The 19155-nt window shown below is 38.4% G+C and overlaps 1 protein-coding gene across 1 annotated transcript in view; it reads left to right on the top strand.

Annotated features, from left to right (window-relative positions):
- Positions 1-19155, top strand: part of LOC142139198 (4-hydroxyphenylpyruvate dioxygenase) — a 52530-nt gene that overhangs the window by 796 nt on the left and 32579 nt on the right. The window contains exons 2-6 of the mRNA XM_075196609.1: positions 3266-3292; positions 9711-9773; positions 12020-12124; positions 14549-14591; positions 17233-17315. Of these exons, the coding sequence (XP_075052710.1) occupies positions 3266-3292; positions 9711-9773; positions 12020-12124; positions 14549-14591; positions 17233-17315 (321 nt within the window). The remainder of the gene's footprint in view (positions 1-3265; positions 3293-9710; positions 9774-12019; positions 12125-14548; positions 14592-17232; positions 17316-19155) is intronic.

Below are 19155 nucleotides of genomic sequence, written 5' to 3'. Positions count from 1 at the left end.
CATTTAAATATGTACAAGTACTTACTTGGTCATTGGTAGAGAAAGATAAATATATAGGGTATATGAATATTAGTTTTATTTGACTCTCCTGTACAGGAAAATATATATGTATAAAATCTGTAAGTGCAGGGAATTCCAGAGATTTTCTAAAGGTTATAACGGTAATCCTGCGCGGACCGCGGGATTTTCTGCAATCCCGCGGACAATTGAATATCCCCGCAATGTCAAAAGGAAATAGTCACAAGACATGGAGTAGTTTTACTAAAGTGCAGTTTGATGAAAACACCAGTTTTGGGCTTTTTTTCCAGTGATTTCAAAACCACCGGATTTACTAAAGGCTAAGAGCTAGATTTACTAAGCTGCGGGTTTGAAAAAGTGGGGATGTTGCCTATAGCAACCAATCAGATTCTAGCTGTCATTTTGTAGAAAGTACTTAATAAATGAAAGCTAGAATCTGATTGGTTGCTATAGGCAACATCCCCACTTTTTCAAACCCGCAGCTTAGTAAATCTAGCCCTAAACCTCTAGTTAAAAGGCTACAAAATCCCAGTTCAACAAACTACCACTTTACAAATCTCCATCCTGATTTTTAACATGATCAAAATACAAAGAGCCAGATTTATTAAGCTGCTGTTTGCCAAACCATCTGGAAAAGAAAAAATAATGTAATATAATGAAAAATTAATTTTGACCCATGAGTTAATTATAAATTAATTTTGCCCCTTAATCAATAAAGATTACAACCAAAATTCATAAGTCAATGGAGCCTCCTCTTATGTTCTAAATGGCAAGATAGATAAAACAGCATATTTGAGCTATCTAGCCAATCAAAAGTAGGCATTAAAAAACCTGCCTTTTTTTCTGGCGGTTTTGACTAAATCAGTGGTTTAGCCAGCTGGTTTTAATCTGCCACGCATTACCAGGCATTTACCATCCCAGACTCAAGTCTCCCTATAGTAAATTCAGAGGTGTGGAGTACTAAACCACCGACGATGTGTGGCGGTTTAAGACCTAACACGACTAGTGTTCTATGTAATTTGAAATGTAAAGCAGTTTAATGGAAGGCAGTTTCTTAAGTATATTCAAACAATCTGTCCACTGTAATGTCACCTGTTTCAATAGTTTTGATAATAAAAACAGCCAACAGTACAGGCAATAATATAGACCTTTGTTCTTTTCCTTTGTAACAGATGATTGTTCGAGACAATGTTTTGTAGTGTATTATAAGTTGCTTCAATTATATCACCATGCTTGATAAGCAGTTGAAATCCTGGCTTTGATAAGGAACAAATGTTGGAACTTGAAACCGCAACCAAGTCACAATTCCCACATTACACAAAGTGTGGGGTCCTTGGTATAGCTTTAACAACAGCACTATGCCAGGCTTCTTATAAGTCTTATATATCTATCTGTCTCTGTGGGTCTCCACTCTTTCTATTCTCTTTTCACCCCCCTCTGTCTGCCCCTCTCCTTTTTTACTACCATCTTGTAATCTAAGTTTCTCAGACAGTGATGTACTTCCAATTTGGATAGTCACTTCCCCTTCCCTTCAGTTCCTCTCCCTTCTTTTCCCCTACAAAAAAAAAATCAGCAGTGTGCTCTATACGTTTTATATCTTCAACCTTACATGTTCTACCTCTGGTACAGGGATAATCCTCACTTCTATATCATCCCGAGACTTTTAATTTCCACATGCCTCATGGAATGTACCACAGTGTGAAAAATATATTTATATATTCATTTGTTTTTCTTGGGGTTTTTTTCATATATATTCAATTCTTAATATCTTGTATTCTTGGTACCTGGTTATTGTCAGTGACATGTACTGTTGTATTTTTTTTTTATGTATCTGCTGTTACAAATAAAAAGTTTTAAAAAAAACAAAACTGTAACCAAGTCCAAATTCAGAAATAGGAAAAATAAAACCATGGACAGATATACAATATAGTAAAGATGTGGAAAATATGTTAATTAAGCACACTATAAGTGATCAAGGTAACTCAATCATCAAAAACTTAAAGAACTGAGGGAATTCATAAACTATTAAGCTAGCCACATACAAGCATGTTGAGCAGGTTTGAAACCAAACGGGACCAGTATTGCATTGTTTAAGGCACCCAAACTATCACTCTGAAAGATCCCAATCCCATCCAAACTTAAAGAAACCTCTTTTTGAGTGACAAATCACAGTGACTTATGTGTGAGTTCATTCAATGAGCTGGAAGTAGGAAATGGCCATATTCTTTTGGCCACATATCTTTTTGACAATTATTTATGCATTTATTAGCAATTAATTATATAGTGCCACCCAGAGACGGAACTAGCTAGCTGTGGGCCCTGGTGCAGGGAACCGGGGCCCACAGCTAGTTAGTTCCAACCCTCTGCATCTGCCGTGCAGTGAGCCCCATTATCTCCATGGGCTCCGATGCACTGCACTCCCTGTCCGCCACTGGTACCACCATATTCTGCAGCACTGTTAGAGGATATTTAATCATTCACATCAGTCCAGTGGCCCCAGTGGCACTTACAATCACACACACCGTAGTGATAAATTAGAGTTAACTATTTAAGTGCATTGCTTTTTAAAGGACTACAAAACCTAAAATAAATGTGTTACTAGTAACTTTTGCAAAACATAAAGTCCTTTAAAAAGTTCACTGAAGGACATTAATTTTATTCACTGAAGGACATTTATTTGAGATTTATTGGAGTGTCTTATGGACAACTGCCAGATTTAATATTTTGCACTTTACAAAATATGGAATGGAAGCTTTAGATATTATTGTATTCTAACATTTATTTTGTTAAAAAGGAAACATTAGAAGCCTCTACAGTTATAACAAATTCTATATTTCAGTGAGAATTAATGACAATTTCAAATTTGCACTTTATGATGAATATCAAGTTTGTCATAATAGAGGGACACTGTAAAAAAAACAGGCATATCTTTTAAAATTCAAATTTGATTACCTTACTTTTTTATATTTTTTTATCTGTTATTTAAAACGTTTAGTAAGCATGTTAGATAGCTCAGCTCAATTGCTGTATAGCATGTAATAGCATGAGAAATGTGATAAAATAGTTAAATAATAATATTTGGTTCCAAATACCTACTATATTATTTCCTCACTACTTCTTCCTTTGATTTAAATATTAACATTATTTTCCTTTACTTTTTATTTACCTTTCAGTATTCGCCAAAATCGATCTTGTCATTTTTTTAAAGCAAAAATGTTTAAGTAATAATATTAATCTATTTTTTCAGACTACTTATACGGACAAGGGAGAGAAGGTAATAAGACAAACAAAGCATACATCATTAATCCCTCTCAAATTAAAACTGTTTAATATCCTCTGTATCACTGCACAATTATTTGGCTCTGGGTCTGATTCCTAGCTACTTTAATGCTCATACCCATAAGCATTTTTTACATGCGCTTTACGAATTTTCTTTATGCACTAAAACTCATGTAAGTGTGTCTGTTACTAGAGACTAATGTTTTTAGTTTTACCATACCCACTGGAATTTTTTTTACTAGTGTTGCATTTCATTTGTGTTACAGTTTTCAGAATGCATTTGCTAATATGTTTGTATTTAACTAGCTATTTTAGTTGAATTAAGTTTGTAGTATGATGCTCGGCTATAGGTGTCAAGTATATTATGAAGGGCCGGCAGCGAAGTCTCCGGGCTGGTGACAAAAAGTAAAACATCATCGGCAAACAGACATAGTTTATGAGTAGTGTTCTTGATATTGATGCCCGGAAACAGGAGGGAGGATCTAATAGCTATTGCAAGGGGTTCCATTGCCAAAACAAATATCAGCGGGGACAGCGGGCAGCCTTGTCTAGTTCCATTAGAGATCCTGAAGGCGTCTGACATGAACCCATTACAAAACACCCTAGCTGAGGGGGCAGAATATAGAGCGGAGATTGCGGCTAGGAATTTGCCATGAAAACCGAACCGTAAGAGGGCCTTCTCCAAATACCCCCAATGTAACCTATCGAAGGCCTTCTCAGCATCAAGAGAGAGAGCTACCAACTCTGTTTGAGAGCCCGCTACCGACTCAAGAATGTTAAGCACCCTTCTGGTATTGTCAGAGGCCTGGCGTCCCAGCACAAATCCCACCTGATCAGGGTGGGCGAGTCCCGGGAGAAGGCCATTTAGTCTGTTCGCCACAAGTTTAGCGTAAATTTTTATGTCTGAATTTAAGAGAGCTATTGGCCTGTAATTGAGGCACGAGGTAGGGTCCTTCCCCGGCTTAGGGATAGTAATTAACTGTGACTCCAACATCTCAGAAGGGAATAAACCCTGAGAAGTGCCCTCATTGAACAGTTGTTCTAGTACTGGGAGGAGATCCTCTTGGAATGTCACATAAAAACGGTTTATATACCCATCTGGCCCCGGGGCTTTGTCTAAGGGGAGATTTTTAATAACTTCCTGGATTTCAGTTCGCGACCATGGAGCTGCCAAGGCTATCCCCGTCACAGTGTCAATTGTCGGGATATTTAGACCCTGTAAGAATCCCTCTATGTCTGCCGGGCTAGGTTGGTGGGTAGAGTCGTCCTCTTTTAAATTATAGAGCTTCGAGTAGTATTGTGCAAACAGATTAGCAATGTCCCTGGGATTAGAGACTTTCTTACCAGTCTCATCGATCAAAAATTTGATTCTATTCTGCGCCCGTTGGCCCCTCAATTTCCTCGCCAAAAGCTTTCCTGCCCTATTCCCCGCCACATAGTATTTTTGTCGAAGTCTTGTTAATGCTAATTGAGTTTTGGACAGTAGCATTTTTTGAAGTTGGGCTCTAACTGAGATAATTTCTTTTTTCAGTTCCTTAGAGGAGCATGCTTTATTCTGAGTGTCAAGTTTAACTAGTTTATCTTCGAGTTCTTTTTGCAAATAAGCGTTAGCCCTTTTTAGCCGAGCACCCGTCTGAATCGCCACCCCTCTCACAACTGCTTTTAACGCACACCAGAAATTAAAGATATTAGTGTCAGAGGGGGCATTAGTTTGACAGTATTGTTCAATGGCTTTTTTGATATCCAGTCTAGCTTCTAGTTGAGATAAAAGATATGATGGCATACGCCACGGCCTAGGGGGAGTAAAGGTGTTAATGTCCTTCCACGTCCACAGTACTGGGGCATGGTCCGACCAAGTTATCGGGAGAATCTTGATTGACTTGGTAGCCTGTAAAGTCCATTTATCCGCCAAGATCAGATCAATACGCGAATATGAATTATGGACAGGTGAGAAATATGTAAAATCTTTGCCATTTGGATCTGCGATTCTCCATACATCATATAGGTCAAATTCCCCCAACACCTTGGCAAAAGCTAATGAGGGACCCAATGAGCCCATTCCTGCCCCATGAGTCGAGGACAGAGGGGATCTATCCAGTTTTGGATCTGCTACTATGTTGAAGTCTCCCATAACTATCAATCCCCCTTCTTTGCATTTCTCTATTTCTTGGAAGACCCCCCTCAGGAAAGGGACCTGTCTAGAGTTAGGGGCATATAACGAGACTAAAGTAACTAGCTTATTATTTAGCGTGCCAATCAAAATCAGGTATCTTCCTGCTTTGTCCGCTATAGTAGTTTTAAGGATAAACTCCACCTTATTGCTAAACAAGATGGCCACTCCATTCCTTTTCTGAGGGCCATTAGCGGTAAAGCATAGTGGGAAATGTCTGTCTCTCATAGTCGGGGGAGCTACTGCCTTGAAATGCGTTTCTTGTAGGGCCACTACATCTGCTTTGAGCTTATAGAATGACGATAGAGCTAGTCTACGTTTATTGGGGGAATTTAAACCTCTAACATTTTGTGTTAAAAACTTAACCATTTACAATAAAAGTAAGGATATACAAGGCCCTCCGCTGACTTGATACTCTAGGCCCATTATTTAATCTAGAAAATACGAAACCATGACTCAACTTAGTGCTGTAACAGTAAAGGTAACCAGTTGTTTGTGTTAATATGTACCCTGGACAAAAAGGGAAGTAAGGGAGAGGAAATTTAGAGAAAACATAAGGATTGGGGGAAGAAAAAACCAAAATAACCCTAAATTGAGGGTTAGAGTGTTTGCTGGAAGGGGGAAGAAAAAACACCAGCAACATAAAAGTATAGGGGGCGCACTAGGACGCAAGCAGGGACCCTTTGACCCCCACCTCCTACCAGACCCTCTAAATAACAACATATATAGATTTTAAACAGAGAACCACACACTAGTATAACAGGTAAATAGAAACTAATCAAACACACTAGTATGAAATGAACATCACCGCTTGGCTTATGAGAGTTTAGAGTCCTCCAGTCCTTGCGCCTTCCGCCCTCTCGCAACCTGTTAGACCACTTGTATACCTTCTAGTACCTGCAGGAAGGAAGAGCACACATATGACAACACGGACAGTGGGGAGACAGTATGATGGAAAGTTTCCTCTTCTGTATCCTGGGAACAGACCACCGCTCCCGACTCCACTATCTCCCCACACAGTGAAGCTGAAAGGAATTATAACGACCTGACACAAGAAGGCAAGACTAGGTTCGTGATCCACTGTCCAGAAGTAAAAGATTAATGAGCTACAGATTCTCCCAACAGCCTCCAATTACTTTGACCATTCCTGTCTAACTCGTAGGCTTGATGCGGGAGGCGGTTCAGACACCTGGATGTCCCAGGACTTCAATAGAGCCAGGCCTTCAGCCGCTGAGAAAACGACATGCGAAACATTATCTCGTCGAATAATTAGCTTTACAGGGAAACCCCATTTGTAAGGGATGGACCGATCTCTTAGAACCTTGGTTATATCTTGGAACGATCTCCTCTTAGCTAAAGTAGCAAATGAAAAGTCCTGGAAGAACTGGAGGTTCTGTAAGTGCACGGCATTATCCTCCACTCTGGCTGCTCCTAAGATCCGCTCTTTTATATGGAAGAAGTGTATCCTCATAAGAGTGTCCCTGGGCGCATTCTCTGGGGCCGATCTAGGTTTAGGGAGCCTATGGATACGATCCAGCAAGAGGTCTTGCTCCGTAACCCCAGGTAGGAGTTTGTGGAACAACTCCGTGACGAATGGGAGCAGCTCAGAAGGGGCTACTGTTTCTGGAATGCCTCTGATCCTGATATTATTTCTCCTTGATCTATCTTCCATATCTGTGAATTTATCACGGTGTGAGTAGACTTCCTCTCGCAATTTTTCATGTTCAGTAATGAGATTGTTATGCGAGGTCGCCAACTCTTCCATTTTATCCTCTATATGACTGGTGCGTCCCCCTAGGTGAATGACTTCTTGGTGTAATTCTTTCATGGACGCTTTCATTTCAGACAGAATTTCGGTTTTAAACAGAGCCAGCATATTCTGCATAGATTTAACCGTGAGGGGTCCCTCAGGATCTCCCTCTTCTGGTACGTTGCCGACGGTAGGTTCTTTCCGTTTCTCCGCTGTTTGAACCGCTGCAACCCCTCCAGTCGGTCTATCTTTCTTAGCACCTCCCGTGCTGGGGGATATATTATGAGGCTTGAAGAATTGAACTGGTGACACAGAAGTAGGAGCCTTTATCTTTTTAGGCGCCATTGCATCTACCACCGGACAAACTTATGACTTGAAATGAAAAACAGATAGACGATAGGTAGGAGAGGGCAATCCAGAGAAATATGAATGCCGTGCACTAGGCTGCTAGAATGGTCTCACACACACTCCTGGCATTTTCACAGATTATATAAGGACTGGTTAAGGAGGGGGTACTTGGACCCTGCAGGACTGTTCCCTGCTTACATTTGTGTTAGATGATGACCCCTTTAACCTGTGCCCTTTCCTGTGGCAGAGGGGGGTATTTTCCTAGGGCTACTGCCCTGGATCTGAAGGTGTGCTGGGAGCAGGGAAGTGTAGAGGTAGAAGCAGGGGCAGACAGCACAGACCTTATTTGTCAGAGCCAGCCGGCTGTTCCTAGGGATATTATCCTCCCCGACTCTCCTCTTAGTGATAGTTGCCGGGTTTCTCGATCTGGATGGCGCCGCGAAGCTCCGCCCCTTCCGGATGTACCCAGGAAGCGGTGAGGCAGCTACTCGAGGCCGGGGCTTCCGAACCGGAAGTAGGCCTCCGGATCCACAACTGCGGCCAGCGGCGTCTGCGGGGTCCCTTCCACCCCTGGAGCACACCTGCAGGTAGGATAGGTGGCGTGAGGCTTCCTATGGCCCGGGGACCTTCCGGCTGGGCGAGATGTGAGGCGGGGCACTCCAACACCCCAATCTGCGGGACTGAGCAGCTCGCCTGGGTCCAACTGCGGACAGATGGCTCCTAACTCCACTAGGCTCCAATCAGGGGGAAAAACAGGAGATATTGGTTGCGGGAATACGCATAATAGCCCAGCAGCCAGAGGAGCTCATGTACCAAGCTGCCTGCAACCATGGCGTCCAAGCCACGCCTTAACTAGCTATTTTAAATGCAAAAAAATCCAGTATGAGACTTTAGTTGGTCCCATGTTCTATGCCTCTTCCTTTCACTCCTTTTAGTTTGACATCTTAAGCTACTCATACATGAGGGCTGTGTCCATCATGAATCAAACGGAGACATCTGTCTCAGTTGACAGATTCTGAGGGACAGCAACATTTTGGGAATTAGTTGAATATGCAAATGTTCTTGCTGCAAGAGAATACAATTGTGGAATGTACTCTACTGACACATTAAATAATGGTGAATAATGTTTCTCCTGATTTGTGTAAGGGGTGATTCAATTCACTTGCCGTCTCCAACAGTGAAATGGCTGATAACACTACTGCTACATATACTATGGTACTTTTGTTCGGCAGCTGGACCCTTCTTTGAGGCCTGTTAGTGCAGTCAGATAATGGCCATACACAGGCTGACAGATTATCTTAACAACATTTACAAAATTCCTGGTTAAGACCCTACCGATTTTGTTAGGTTCATTATTGCACATAAATGTCAATGGGGGCATACCAGCTATACCAATATTTACTAGATTTTCAAGCAAAGATTGGGGTTGTCAGGCTGCCCATTAATACACAACAAATCATATCATATACTGATTTTTTCTTTTTCTTTGATTTGAACCTATGGGGCATACAGCCACAGAGTGCTTCCGTAACGGTCTCGAAGGCACTCCGCGGTGATGTAACATCATGGATTTCCCCCCACAGAGGTGCGAGGAGAAATCTGTGATGTTGAGGTAACTGAATATGCCTTGATGTTTGCAAAACAAGGAAACTATGGAATACAAACAATAACATGGAATATCTACATTTTTGATCCTTCCAATCATAGAGAATGAATTGGAAGCCATATCTGAAATAGCTCAAAACTGGGCTCCAGGGTCTTGTTTCTATATAGTAGTAATGAGGTTTGCATCAATCAAAGTCATATATTAGTACGTTGTCTTGAATTGGCAGAATACAAATCAGATTGAAATTAAGAGATTTATGTTCAAGGATGACGACACCTATGTGGTTACTGTTAATGTTGGTTATGTGTGAGTGGGAGGACCAATCACAAATCACAATCTCTTCATTGTGGATGATTATTGGCCCCCACCTGACACCATTTTCCAGAGTGATACTGCAGCTTTAAAAACAAACACATAATTTGAAAAATGAAACAATATTTAATTAAAAAAATGACTAACTAGCTCTATGTACATTAATGGTGCTTGCAGACACAATCTACATTATAATAACAAATGTCTTGTTATGTTTTATTTTTAAGCATGAAAAAGGTCGTTTTTTAAGCTTCCATCATCTCACCTTTTGGGTTGGAAATGCCAAACAGGTATGCTAAATAACAATGCAGTTCAAGTACAGACCAAATTATTCTTTGAAAAACAATGCAGGGGTCCTGTCGAATAACTACAGGAAAAATGTGTCAAACATGTAAAGCTAATGACCATTTAAAATCTACAATCAGGATACAGAAAAGTACATAAAAGGAAACTCCACACCTTAAAAAGAAAATGAAATTCATAAGCTTCAATTGAAAATAAGATGATTGTCACTATATTTTGTATTGCTTTTTGGTGTACAATTAAGAATATATAAAAGCCAATTGTTACTTTAATGTATATTTCTGATGGGAGGGCTCAGCCGACATGTATCAAATAAGTTTGAAAAGATAGTGCAGTTTGGGATCCCCCTCCATTCTCTATGAACTACAATACAAATACTGTCATTTTTTTTTACTTTGATGCAAAATCATGCTATTCTTTGCACAACATATAGCCCTAAGTGTTGTAATATTTCTGCATGTTTATGAAGAAATTATAACATTGTTTCATAAAACTGCATATTGATTTTTATTGGTTTGTAGCTTGCTAAATCCAGTAAAAAAAAAGTAATACAAAAACAAAAAATAATAATGCAAATGATGAATTCAGGTGAAAACCATCTGACCTGACTGCGGATTGGATTCAAGGGTTCCGTGGTGTGAAAAGAATCTGTATTCAGAGTGGACAGCAGTGAGGTACTTCTAGTGGCAGAAGTGGAGAGAGTAATCCAGAGTGTCAGTACTTTATTTAGCATCAATATAGTAATGGGTTATATGTAGGGGCATCCAAAGCTACAACCCTTATTGTAAATTGCCATTGGGGAGGGCAGCCACATAGTCACAGAACTGACACTTCTTTCCAGCACTTATAGTTTTAGCCATTAGAACAATTATGCAGCTTACTAGGGCACTGCATCTGCCTGCTTGAAACACATTTTAATCCATAGAAATATCTCTAGAAACAATTCTTTCACTGACATCAAAAGTGAGGGATCAGTCTGGTGGGGAAAGTTCCTGCCACTTTAGATACCTGCTCTCAAAAATTAAGAAGCAGCTTAGTGTAATTAGACCTTCATCCAGTCATAAGTGTCAGCACATTTCTAAACACTACAGCCTAGCCCAAGCCATAACCTGCCACAATGGGCAATATTAGCAGCAAACCTCTAATGGGGAACCTGATGGGTTAACAAAAATATTAGCATTGCTCGGATGGGCTCAATTTAGTTACCTAGTTGACCAAAACGTTTCAAAATACTTAGAAAATATAGCTACACAGTAAATTTATTTAAAGGTAAATATTTAAATAGCGATGCCTGGAAACAGCAATCAAAGTAGCATTACTTATAACATGGCCGACAGAGACACTGGTTAAAGCCGTGCATAGGTCCTCTGTGAAAGCAAATTCACAAATCCAGACTACTTTATAGGAGTATGCAGTGGTGGGGCTCTAAATTTTAAAAAACAAGATAAAGTGTAAAAACTGACACATTTTCTGGTTGTGGGGTATAGCAGTAACTGCAATGGCCCTGCTTTGCTGTGAATCACAAATTCAGAATTACTATATTAATAGTTATTCTACTCTATGACTGGTAATCTAAGGATACTTGTAAATTGCTTCAGATTAAATAGCAATTTAGTAGCATTACCAGGAGACATTTATTTAAGCCAACATGCACATGAAAAATGTTTTCTTAAAAAAAATAGTCCAGTGTCATATGATGATCTTGTGTTAGCCAACACTAAGCCCCGGCGAAGTCCCCCTCTTCCGCAAACTCTTTTTACCATTTAGAGGCAGCCTGATGCTGCCAGAGAATGGAGGAAGTACTATGCACACAGCAATTCCACGAGTGAGGGATCCAACAAAGCCTGGAAATACTTCAGCTGGATTCCATTGAAAATGACAGATATCACCAGCCTGAGCTCTGCTTTTCGCAGCTTAATAAATTGGAGAACTTCGCATTGACATATATTGACATATAAGGTCTGCGTTTAGAAACATTAAATAGAGAACGGCAGGTAACAAGTTGTTGAACCATTCATAAATTATGCAATGCCCATTTTACTGCTGTTTTCTATGCTTTTATTGCTGATTGCACTGTAATAAACACCATAATCATTTATAAAAAATAACGGACATACATTATCATTTAAACCTCTGTTCACACATATGTATAACTGCAATTCCTTGCCAAAATTCTTACTATAAGCCGAGAGAAAAATAAGTTGTATGCATCACATCTGGAATTTCCCAACAGGCTGCATCATACTATTGTGACAAGATGGGATTTGAGCCTTTTGCCTACAAAGGCCTTGAGACTGGCAGCCGAGAAGTGGTATTGCACGCCATCAAGCAGGACAAGGTAAGAAACGCAAGATTGGCTGTTTTTTCATGTATCAAAAAAATACTCGATAGCTTATTTGTACACTGAAATTTAAAGTTGATATTTGTGTGCTACATGAAAAAAACAGTCAGTATTTAACTTATGTGCAAAACAGAAAACTCATTTGCACCCCTTGCATTGTAACATGGTTTTGTCCAGGAGACTTAAATAAGAAACTTCTTAATTTAAGATCCTTAATGAATCAGGCCCTCGGTTCTTCCACTCCAAACTGTCTTCCATCCACTGGAAAGTTTTTCCAGTGGATGTATAGTGGATGATCTGACACGTGTAATGCTATGAGTTGGCTGCAATTCAAGAACAAAGGGCAGAGTTAAGCAAATTTAGTACCAAAGACCAAAATCAAATGCACCCATTTCCGGGCACTATGTTTCCTGTAACATCTCCTTTTTATCCTGCTCATCTCTATGGGTTGCAAGCAAAAGTTTACGAAGATACATCACTGCAGAAGGAGCATTTTGGAGGTCAAAGGGAACGTTTCGGAGGTGTTCAGCACAGCACTTCGCCGAGATTTGAATTTGTCCCCTATACTTATTTTCCAATTTCACTTAGGCTTCATTTGCCCTGAAGATTACAACTGTATTGTTTATTCAGTTTCACCATCTATCTATTTTATCGATGGTCAAAAAAAGAAACATTTCCTAATTATATTTATAGTATTTATGCTGTGTTACACAAAGCTTACTACTATAAGGTAGGTGGAGCAGGAATTGATATATGAGGTGCATTACTCTTATTTGGGAGATAAGAAGACACATGTACAATGAGGGAAATATTTAAAAACAGAATAGGAGGCAGAGCAGACTGCAAACTCTAGTAATAAATTAATTATGAAAGGATTTTTTACTCTGGGGCTATTTACAATAGGAATCCTACAACGGCACTCTGCCATCATTGCACCTTCTGTTGTACTCCAAGTTGGCACTTGCCACACATACATACATTTTGGCTGGTTTATAGATGGAAAGATGTTGTCTGTAGGTTTAAAAACAGTTATAGAATTGCACCCAGCATTGATTGCAGTGAAAAGACAAAAAAAGAAAAATAGCATAGCACTTCCTGGAAACTTGTGTATGTCTTTTTTCTATACATTGTTTATCTATAATATGTCTATAGTGGGATTGCATTTGATTATTTTGATCACTAAATCCTTTTTGCATTAGAACCCACATTGTCTTACCCCCCAGAAATCATATCTTGCAAAAATAGGTCCTGATAGAACTGTAACATATTTCGGGCACAAATCCACTGGTAGTTTTACACCCCTGTAGGAATAGGATTGGACAGTTGATAGTAATAGGGAGATATATTAAAAACAAGTTAAAAAAGCTGGGAAAAATTCAGCAGAACAAAATTTTGAAGCAAAGGCAAAGATAAGAATGGGTACGAGGTCAGGATAAGCGGTAGCAAATAATAGTAAATTATTAGTCAATAGTAGGACACAGTAATTATACAGCATGAAAGTACCCGATAGCAAAAGTCATAATGAGAGAGTGAGACCATAGAGTAGAAAGACAACTAGCAGAACAAGCATAAATAGAGGTATATAAATGCGTGAACAACACTTGCACATCTGTTTACTTGTCAAAGTGCAAATATCATCATCATCACCATTTATTTATATAGCGCCACTGATTCCGCAGCGCTGTACAGAGAACTCATTCACATCTGTCCCTGCCCCACTGGAGCTCACAGTCTAAATTCCCTAATATAGACACACACTCACACACAGACAGAGAGGGAGACAGACAGACAGGTAGAGACTAGGGTCAATTTTGATAGTAGCCAATTAACCTACAAATAAAACAGCATTGCAACACAACAAAAGTCCATGTATAAAAGCACATCCAGTTTATGCAATTACAGATTGTGCCAAGATAAACTCACCTGAGAGAGAACTGGTGGATGCAAAAAAAAACATATTTTGATTCCCTATCTGTTTTAGTAATCTTGGTTATATTCTAAAGGCTAGGCTATAAATATAGCTGTTCCCTAAAGTTCATGGTACTGTTATACTTATTTATATACACTATAATATAAAATCTGCCTGTAATCCTATTCCTGTTATATGGCTTTATTCCATGTTCCCTATTTAAACCTGATAATGACGTTTTCTACCCAACTGCTAATGTAAAATATAAGTTTCTATGCTAAAACATTAAACATGTTGAATATAGGGCATGGTGAGAATAATTTTCCACATTTTTTTTCTTAGCATAAGTTCCGTATTCAGAATTATTGTCTGTATACGCTACTTTAATCAATAATCTTCATCAGCACTTCATGGGCTAATGATATTATTTTAGATCAGATATTTTGGTAACGTAAGCCAGGTCAGTGGTCCATATTTTATTTATTTTTTAAAATGTTTTCTTTTTTTTTTAGATAATTTTTGTTTTTCAATCTCCGCTGAATCCAGGAAATGAAGGTAAGCTTTTTGCTCAGACATATTGATCTAGTAATTGTTGTTGTTTTCTTTTCATTGATCTTGAAGACAGTCAGAATCAGATACTTTTATTTAAAGGTATCTGTACCCCTGATTTATATTTTATGTCTGCGTGGGAAGGAAGGGATTATGCATACTTTATATGCTTTTGTCTGCCACAGCAACTCAGCTCCTCTTTACCAGGGTAAGCATGTCATGGCTAACAGTCGCTGTTTTACTAGCATAGTACCACACTAAAAGTAAGAGTTGTCTCACACACATTGAATAGTACAATATAAGTGGGTTGATATACTCTTTAATAACAGCTGCAGAGAATATTTGCAATAGTGGTCATTAGGAGCAACCAATGTGTAACTACCTGCCAAAGATAACTACTCCTGGAAAAAGGCACCAAGTGACTATGCACATACCTCAAGGACTGAACTTAAAGGTTAAAATATCTCCTACTACTTTGTTTTAATCTACTTCCAGATGGTGTACTTTAAGCACTAGCACTTTTCCAGCTAAACGTGTGTTCATACTGCTTAACCACTCCTGTGCTGATACATTAAATCGAAAGGGGAACGCTCTTCCACATTGAAGCGATTAAGCTCAGGAAACGTTGCATGCAGCGTCTTTTGGGTTATCGCCCCCATGTGACAGGAGAAGAGCAGTCCTCCTTCACTGCAGTGTGTTAGTACAGGAGGGATTGACCACTATGAATGGAAAAGCGCCAGAGATCAAAGTGCCTATCAGACACCCGCCTTATTTGTATGCAGCTCAGAACAGGAGACACATACATAGATCACTCCGCCACTGTGCTGAATGACACCATTATTCTATCCATTGTTTGCGGTTTAAACATCAGACGGAATCCCTGGCTTTGATCTCACTCCTTTAATGTGAAAGACATGCTTGTTTTATACACAGGCAGCATATGGTTGAAAGAGACAATATATTCTTAAGCCATGCTTCAATTTTTAACCATTTTTCTCATATGGCATTTTTGTGAATAAATAGTAATGATGTTTGCTGAATTACTAGCTGCAAAAAAAAATAATCATAAATGTTAACAGAGGGACAAATGAGAAAATAGTTTGTAATTGCAAATGTTGTTGCAGTAAACTTAATTTTTTACATATTTTTATCAACCCACTGAAGTTTAGGAGTCAAACCAATTACAGAAGAAAAAAAAAACAAGATTACCATTTTTTTATTAGTTGTATTTTTATGGAAACATATGCCTGAATAGCAATCATTTTAGGTTTGGAAAGTACATTTATAAAGTTTAAGGTATTTTGTAAATAGCTTGACAATTGATACTTACACATTACTGAAGGGCCCAATATGCATGTGTCTTGGTTCAAAACCGACAAACTGTGCGCACAACTTTCTCTACTTTGAGTCTATAAAGAGTTACACGTATATTGAACTTGGAGCAGTCCCCAAAAAAGTGGATCATAGGCATTAATCTGCAAGTGCAGTACCGTAACGACATGCTGAGAAAATTTACACACATCCCTTTGAGATGTGTCTTATTTTGAGTTACAAAGAGCTTGGAATATGTTACCTATGAAATGTAAGTTTTGCACCTGCATAAACTGAGGACAAGTTTTGAAGATGACCGTCATATCTTTACATGCAGCTAAAAATACAGCAGTATTCAACATGTGCTGAATCTACGGAACTCTACTTTACTTGCACACTGTATGCAATATTAATGTATGGGACTGTGAGATAAAATCACCATTATTGCACATACATATACTTTTCCTTCACTAATGCCATCCAAGGTATTCTTTGTGACCCCCACTTTTTCCAACAATCTCATTGGCCTCTTTTGTACTGCATACATTTTTAAATGGCATTCAACACACAACCCTGTTATCAATACCATATATTTAGCCCTCTACATACAATGCTGTACTATGAGGAGACAGAATTACTTTTCATTTACACTTTTCTTTTGAGGTACTAAGAACTGCTCAACTGATTTTCATAATTATGAAAGAATCATAAACTACAATCAAGTTATTTTATTACAAATTCTGTTAGTGCAATCTCCTACCAAGGCCCCCTTTGTATATGGAGTTAGAAAGACTTTTCATATAGAACACACTACAAGTATGTTGACTTGGTTTCTTTCATCATGCTTGTCACTGTTAACAAAATCAGGTGTCACAAAAGCATTAATGAATGCCACAAGGCATCCACACTAGTCTTAGCAAATTATGGCCCCACCACTACAACAGAAATGACAATTTCTACCATGTACACATACGTATAGATCTAAAAGTCAGACCACTAAATCATCAATATATATCTGATCATTAAAATAGTTTATAAAGTCAGTTCTAGAGCTTTCAAAATTTCTGACAGTTCAAATAGTTCCTGACACTGTTGGACTGAGAAATGTAATTTACAATAAGCATTGGAAATAACCTACACTTGAACATATTCGAAATCTGCATTGGAAATAACACGTTTACAGTCTCACCATTTTGGTGGATGACATATACTAATACAGTTGCTTTTGCATAGGAAAATCATTGGATCTGTATGTGTGTAGTTAGTCTTAGTCCCAAAGATTTAACAGGCTCATCTCTCAATGTGACCTCTGAAAATGTTTTTGTTTTCTACTCAGTGATGGGTCAACATTTAATCAAGCATGGTGATGGCGTAAAGGATGTTGCTTTTCAGGTTGAAGACTGTGAATTTTTATTCCAGGTACATATATGTTATAAGATGTTTTAAGAAAAAATATTACTTTTTTTTCCAGAAATCCATATATGTCCCAGTCTTCCTGGCTATACCTAGTAAACACTGTGTGATAGTTTGCATATTGTTACTTACTGAAATACAAAGCTTTAAATATCACCGCCTAGTACCTGAACCTGCTATCTTTCAATACATTTTTATTTAATACAGTAAGATTTAATTGACAATCACATCATTATTCTTCGCTGTTAGTGTTCACTCTAAACCTCAACTTCAAAATGGAAACAGACATGACCCATTAAAATAAAAACCAAGTTCAGATATATGTGTTTTTTATATTTTAAATAAAATAAATATGGAAAAACTAAGTCACAAACACTGACTACAACAGAGTGTTTTGTTACAGTGGAGCTAATATCTATGTGATCCAAATATGTGACCTCGGGAGTTAGAAATATAGTTGTAAAGTTAGACACACGAACTGTGGTTAGTACTTAATGTAAGAACAAACATGACGGCACTTTGAAAGAATGGCTTGTTTAATTTAAAAAAGACTGTTTGCAAAAGAGTGAGCAAAGTGCTGAGCTCAGTGACATCACAGGCCAAATCAAATAAACTAATGGAATGAGAAGGAGGAGGTGAGGGTGCACAGAGGAGGCGTAAAAGGCACAAGCTTAAAACTACAAATTAATGCTGTGATTAAATGCATATACTAGCAATGACCAAGCCAAGAGTATATTTATTACATGCCCAACACCCATGTGGCGTCTGATTGATTGCATTATTTCTATTAGAATAAATTATACTTTGTCCCAGATTATGAGCCTCAATTAGTTAGGAGCAATTAAAAAAAAAAAAAACAAGCAAATTTGCACCTTACAACACCGTGTTGCAGTACAGGATGGCAAATTTAAAATGTATGCACAGATTTAGAGCTGGGCGGAAGTCTTGTCCTAGCTCAACTCCAAATTACAGTGTAAAAATAACTCTGTACAGTATTTGTGTAAAACATTCCAAAGCAGACAGTATTTTCCCTGCATATAAAAAAAAAAAACAAAAAAAAAAAAACATTAATTCATTTGAACCGTTGCATTCTAGCATGATTTGTCCCGGAGTAAATTTGCTCTTGTTATTTTGCTTTGCTCCTAATTCTAAATAAGGCCCTAAGTGATGCCCAAAACACAACCCCTACATGCACAAGTTAATTTGCGGCCATCGCCTCCCCTTAGAGCTGAAGAGGATCTAGCAGGCTTTGTTTTCCAGTTAGCCTAATCGCACATACTGAAGTACTATGGTGCACAGCACAATGAAGTTGTGCAGTTTTCCTGCTATAATTTAAAATGTAAAAGCTTCCTATATGCCAAACAGGACACATAAGAGCTGAAGGAGTAATAGTTCCTGTTAAAAACAAAAAATGATATAACAAATTAGAAAATATTGGTGGGATAGAGTTAAACAATGGGAGGACAGACAAGGGCGGTTAAGGGGGAAACAAGTAAATGGGTCTCCAACCAAGACATTACATTACATTATAGAACTAGAGCTATGCCAATGAGTAATAAAAAAAGATTGTTATCATATATTTCCCGGCTCATCTCAATTGCTATATCCACTCTCTATCATGGTAGCAATGTACAGCCCTGTTCAGTTTCTACCCATGTATGTTTTGCATATTATTAAACTTACACTATTTTGCAGATACTCTTACTGTGCATTTATAGATTTTCTACTGCATCCCTCTTACGCTCCAGTCTCCTTCACTGTTTTTCCATTGTGTCATGTTCTCAATCCCTTCCCATTCTGGACAAAAGTATTCTTACAAATGTATAAAAATACGTATTCATGGCAT

This window comes from Mixophyes fleayi, chromosome 2 (genome assembly GCF_038048845.1).
Source record: "Mixophyes fleayi isolate aMixFle1 chromosome 2, aMixFle1.hap1, whole genome shotgun sequence".
NCBI lineage: Eukaryota > Metazoa > Chordata > Amphibia > Anura > Limnodynastidae > Mixophyes > Mixophyes fleayi.
Note: the sequence above shows the minus strand (reverse complement) of the source record. Positions and strands in the feature narration are given on the sequence as shown.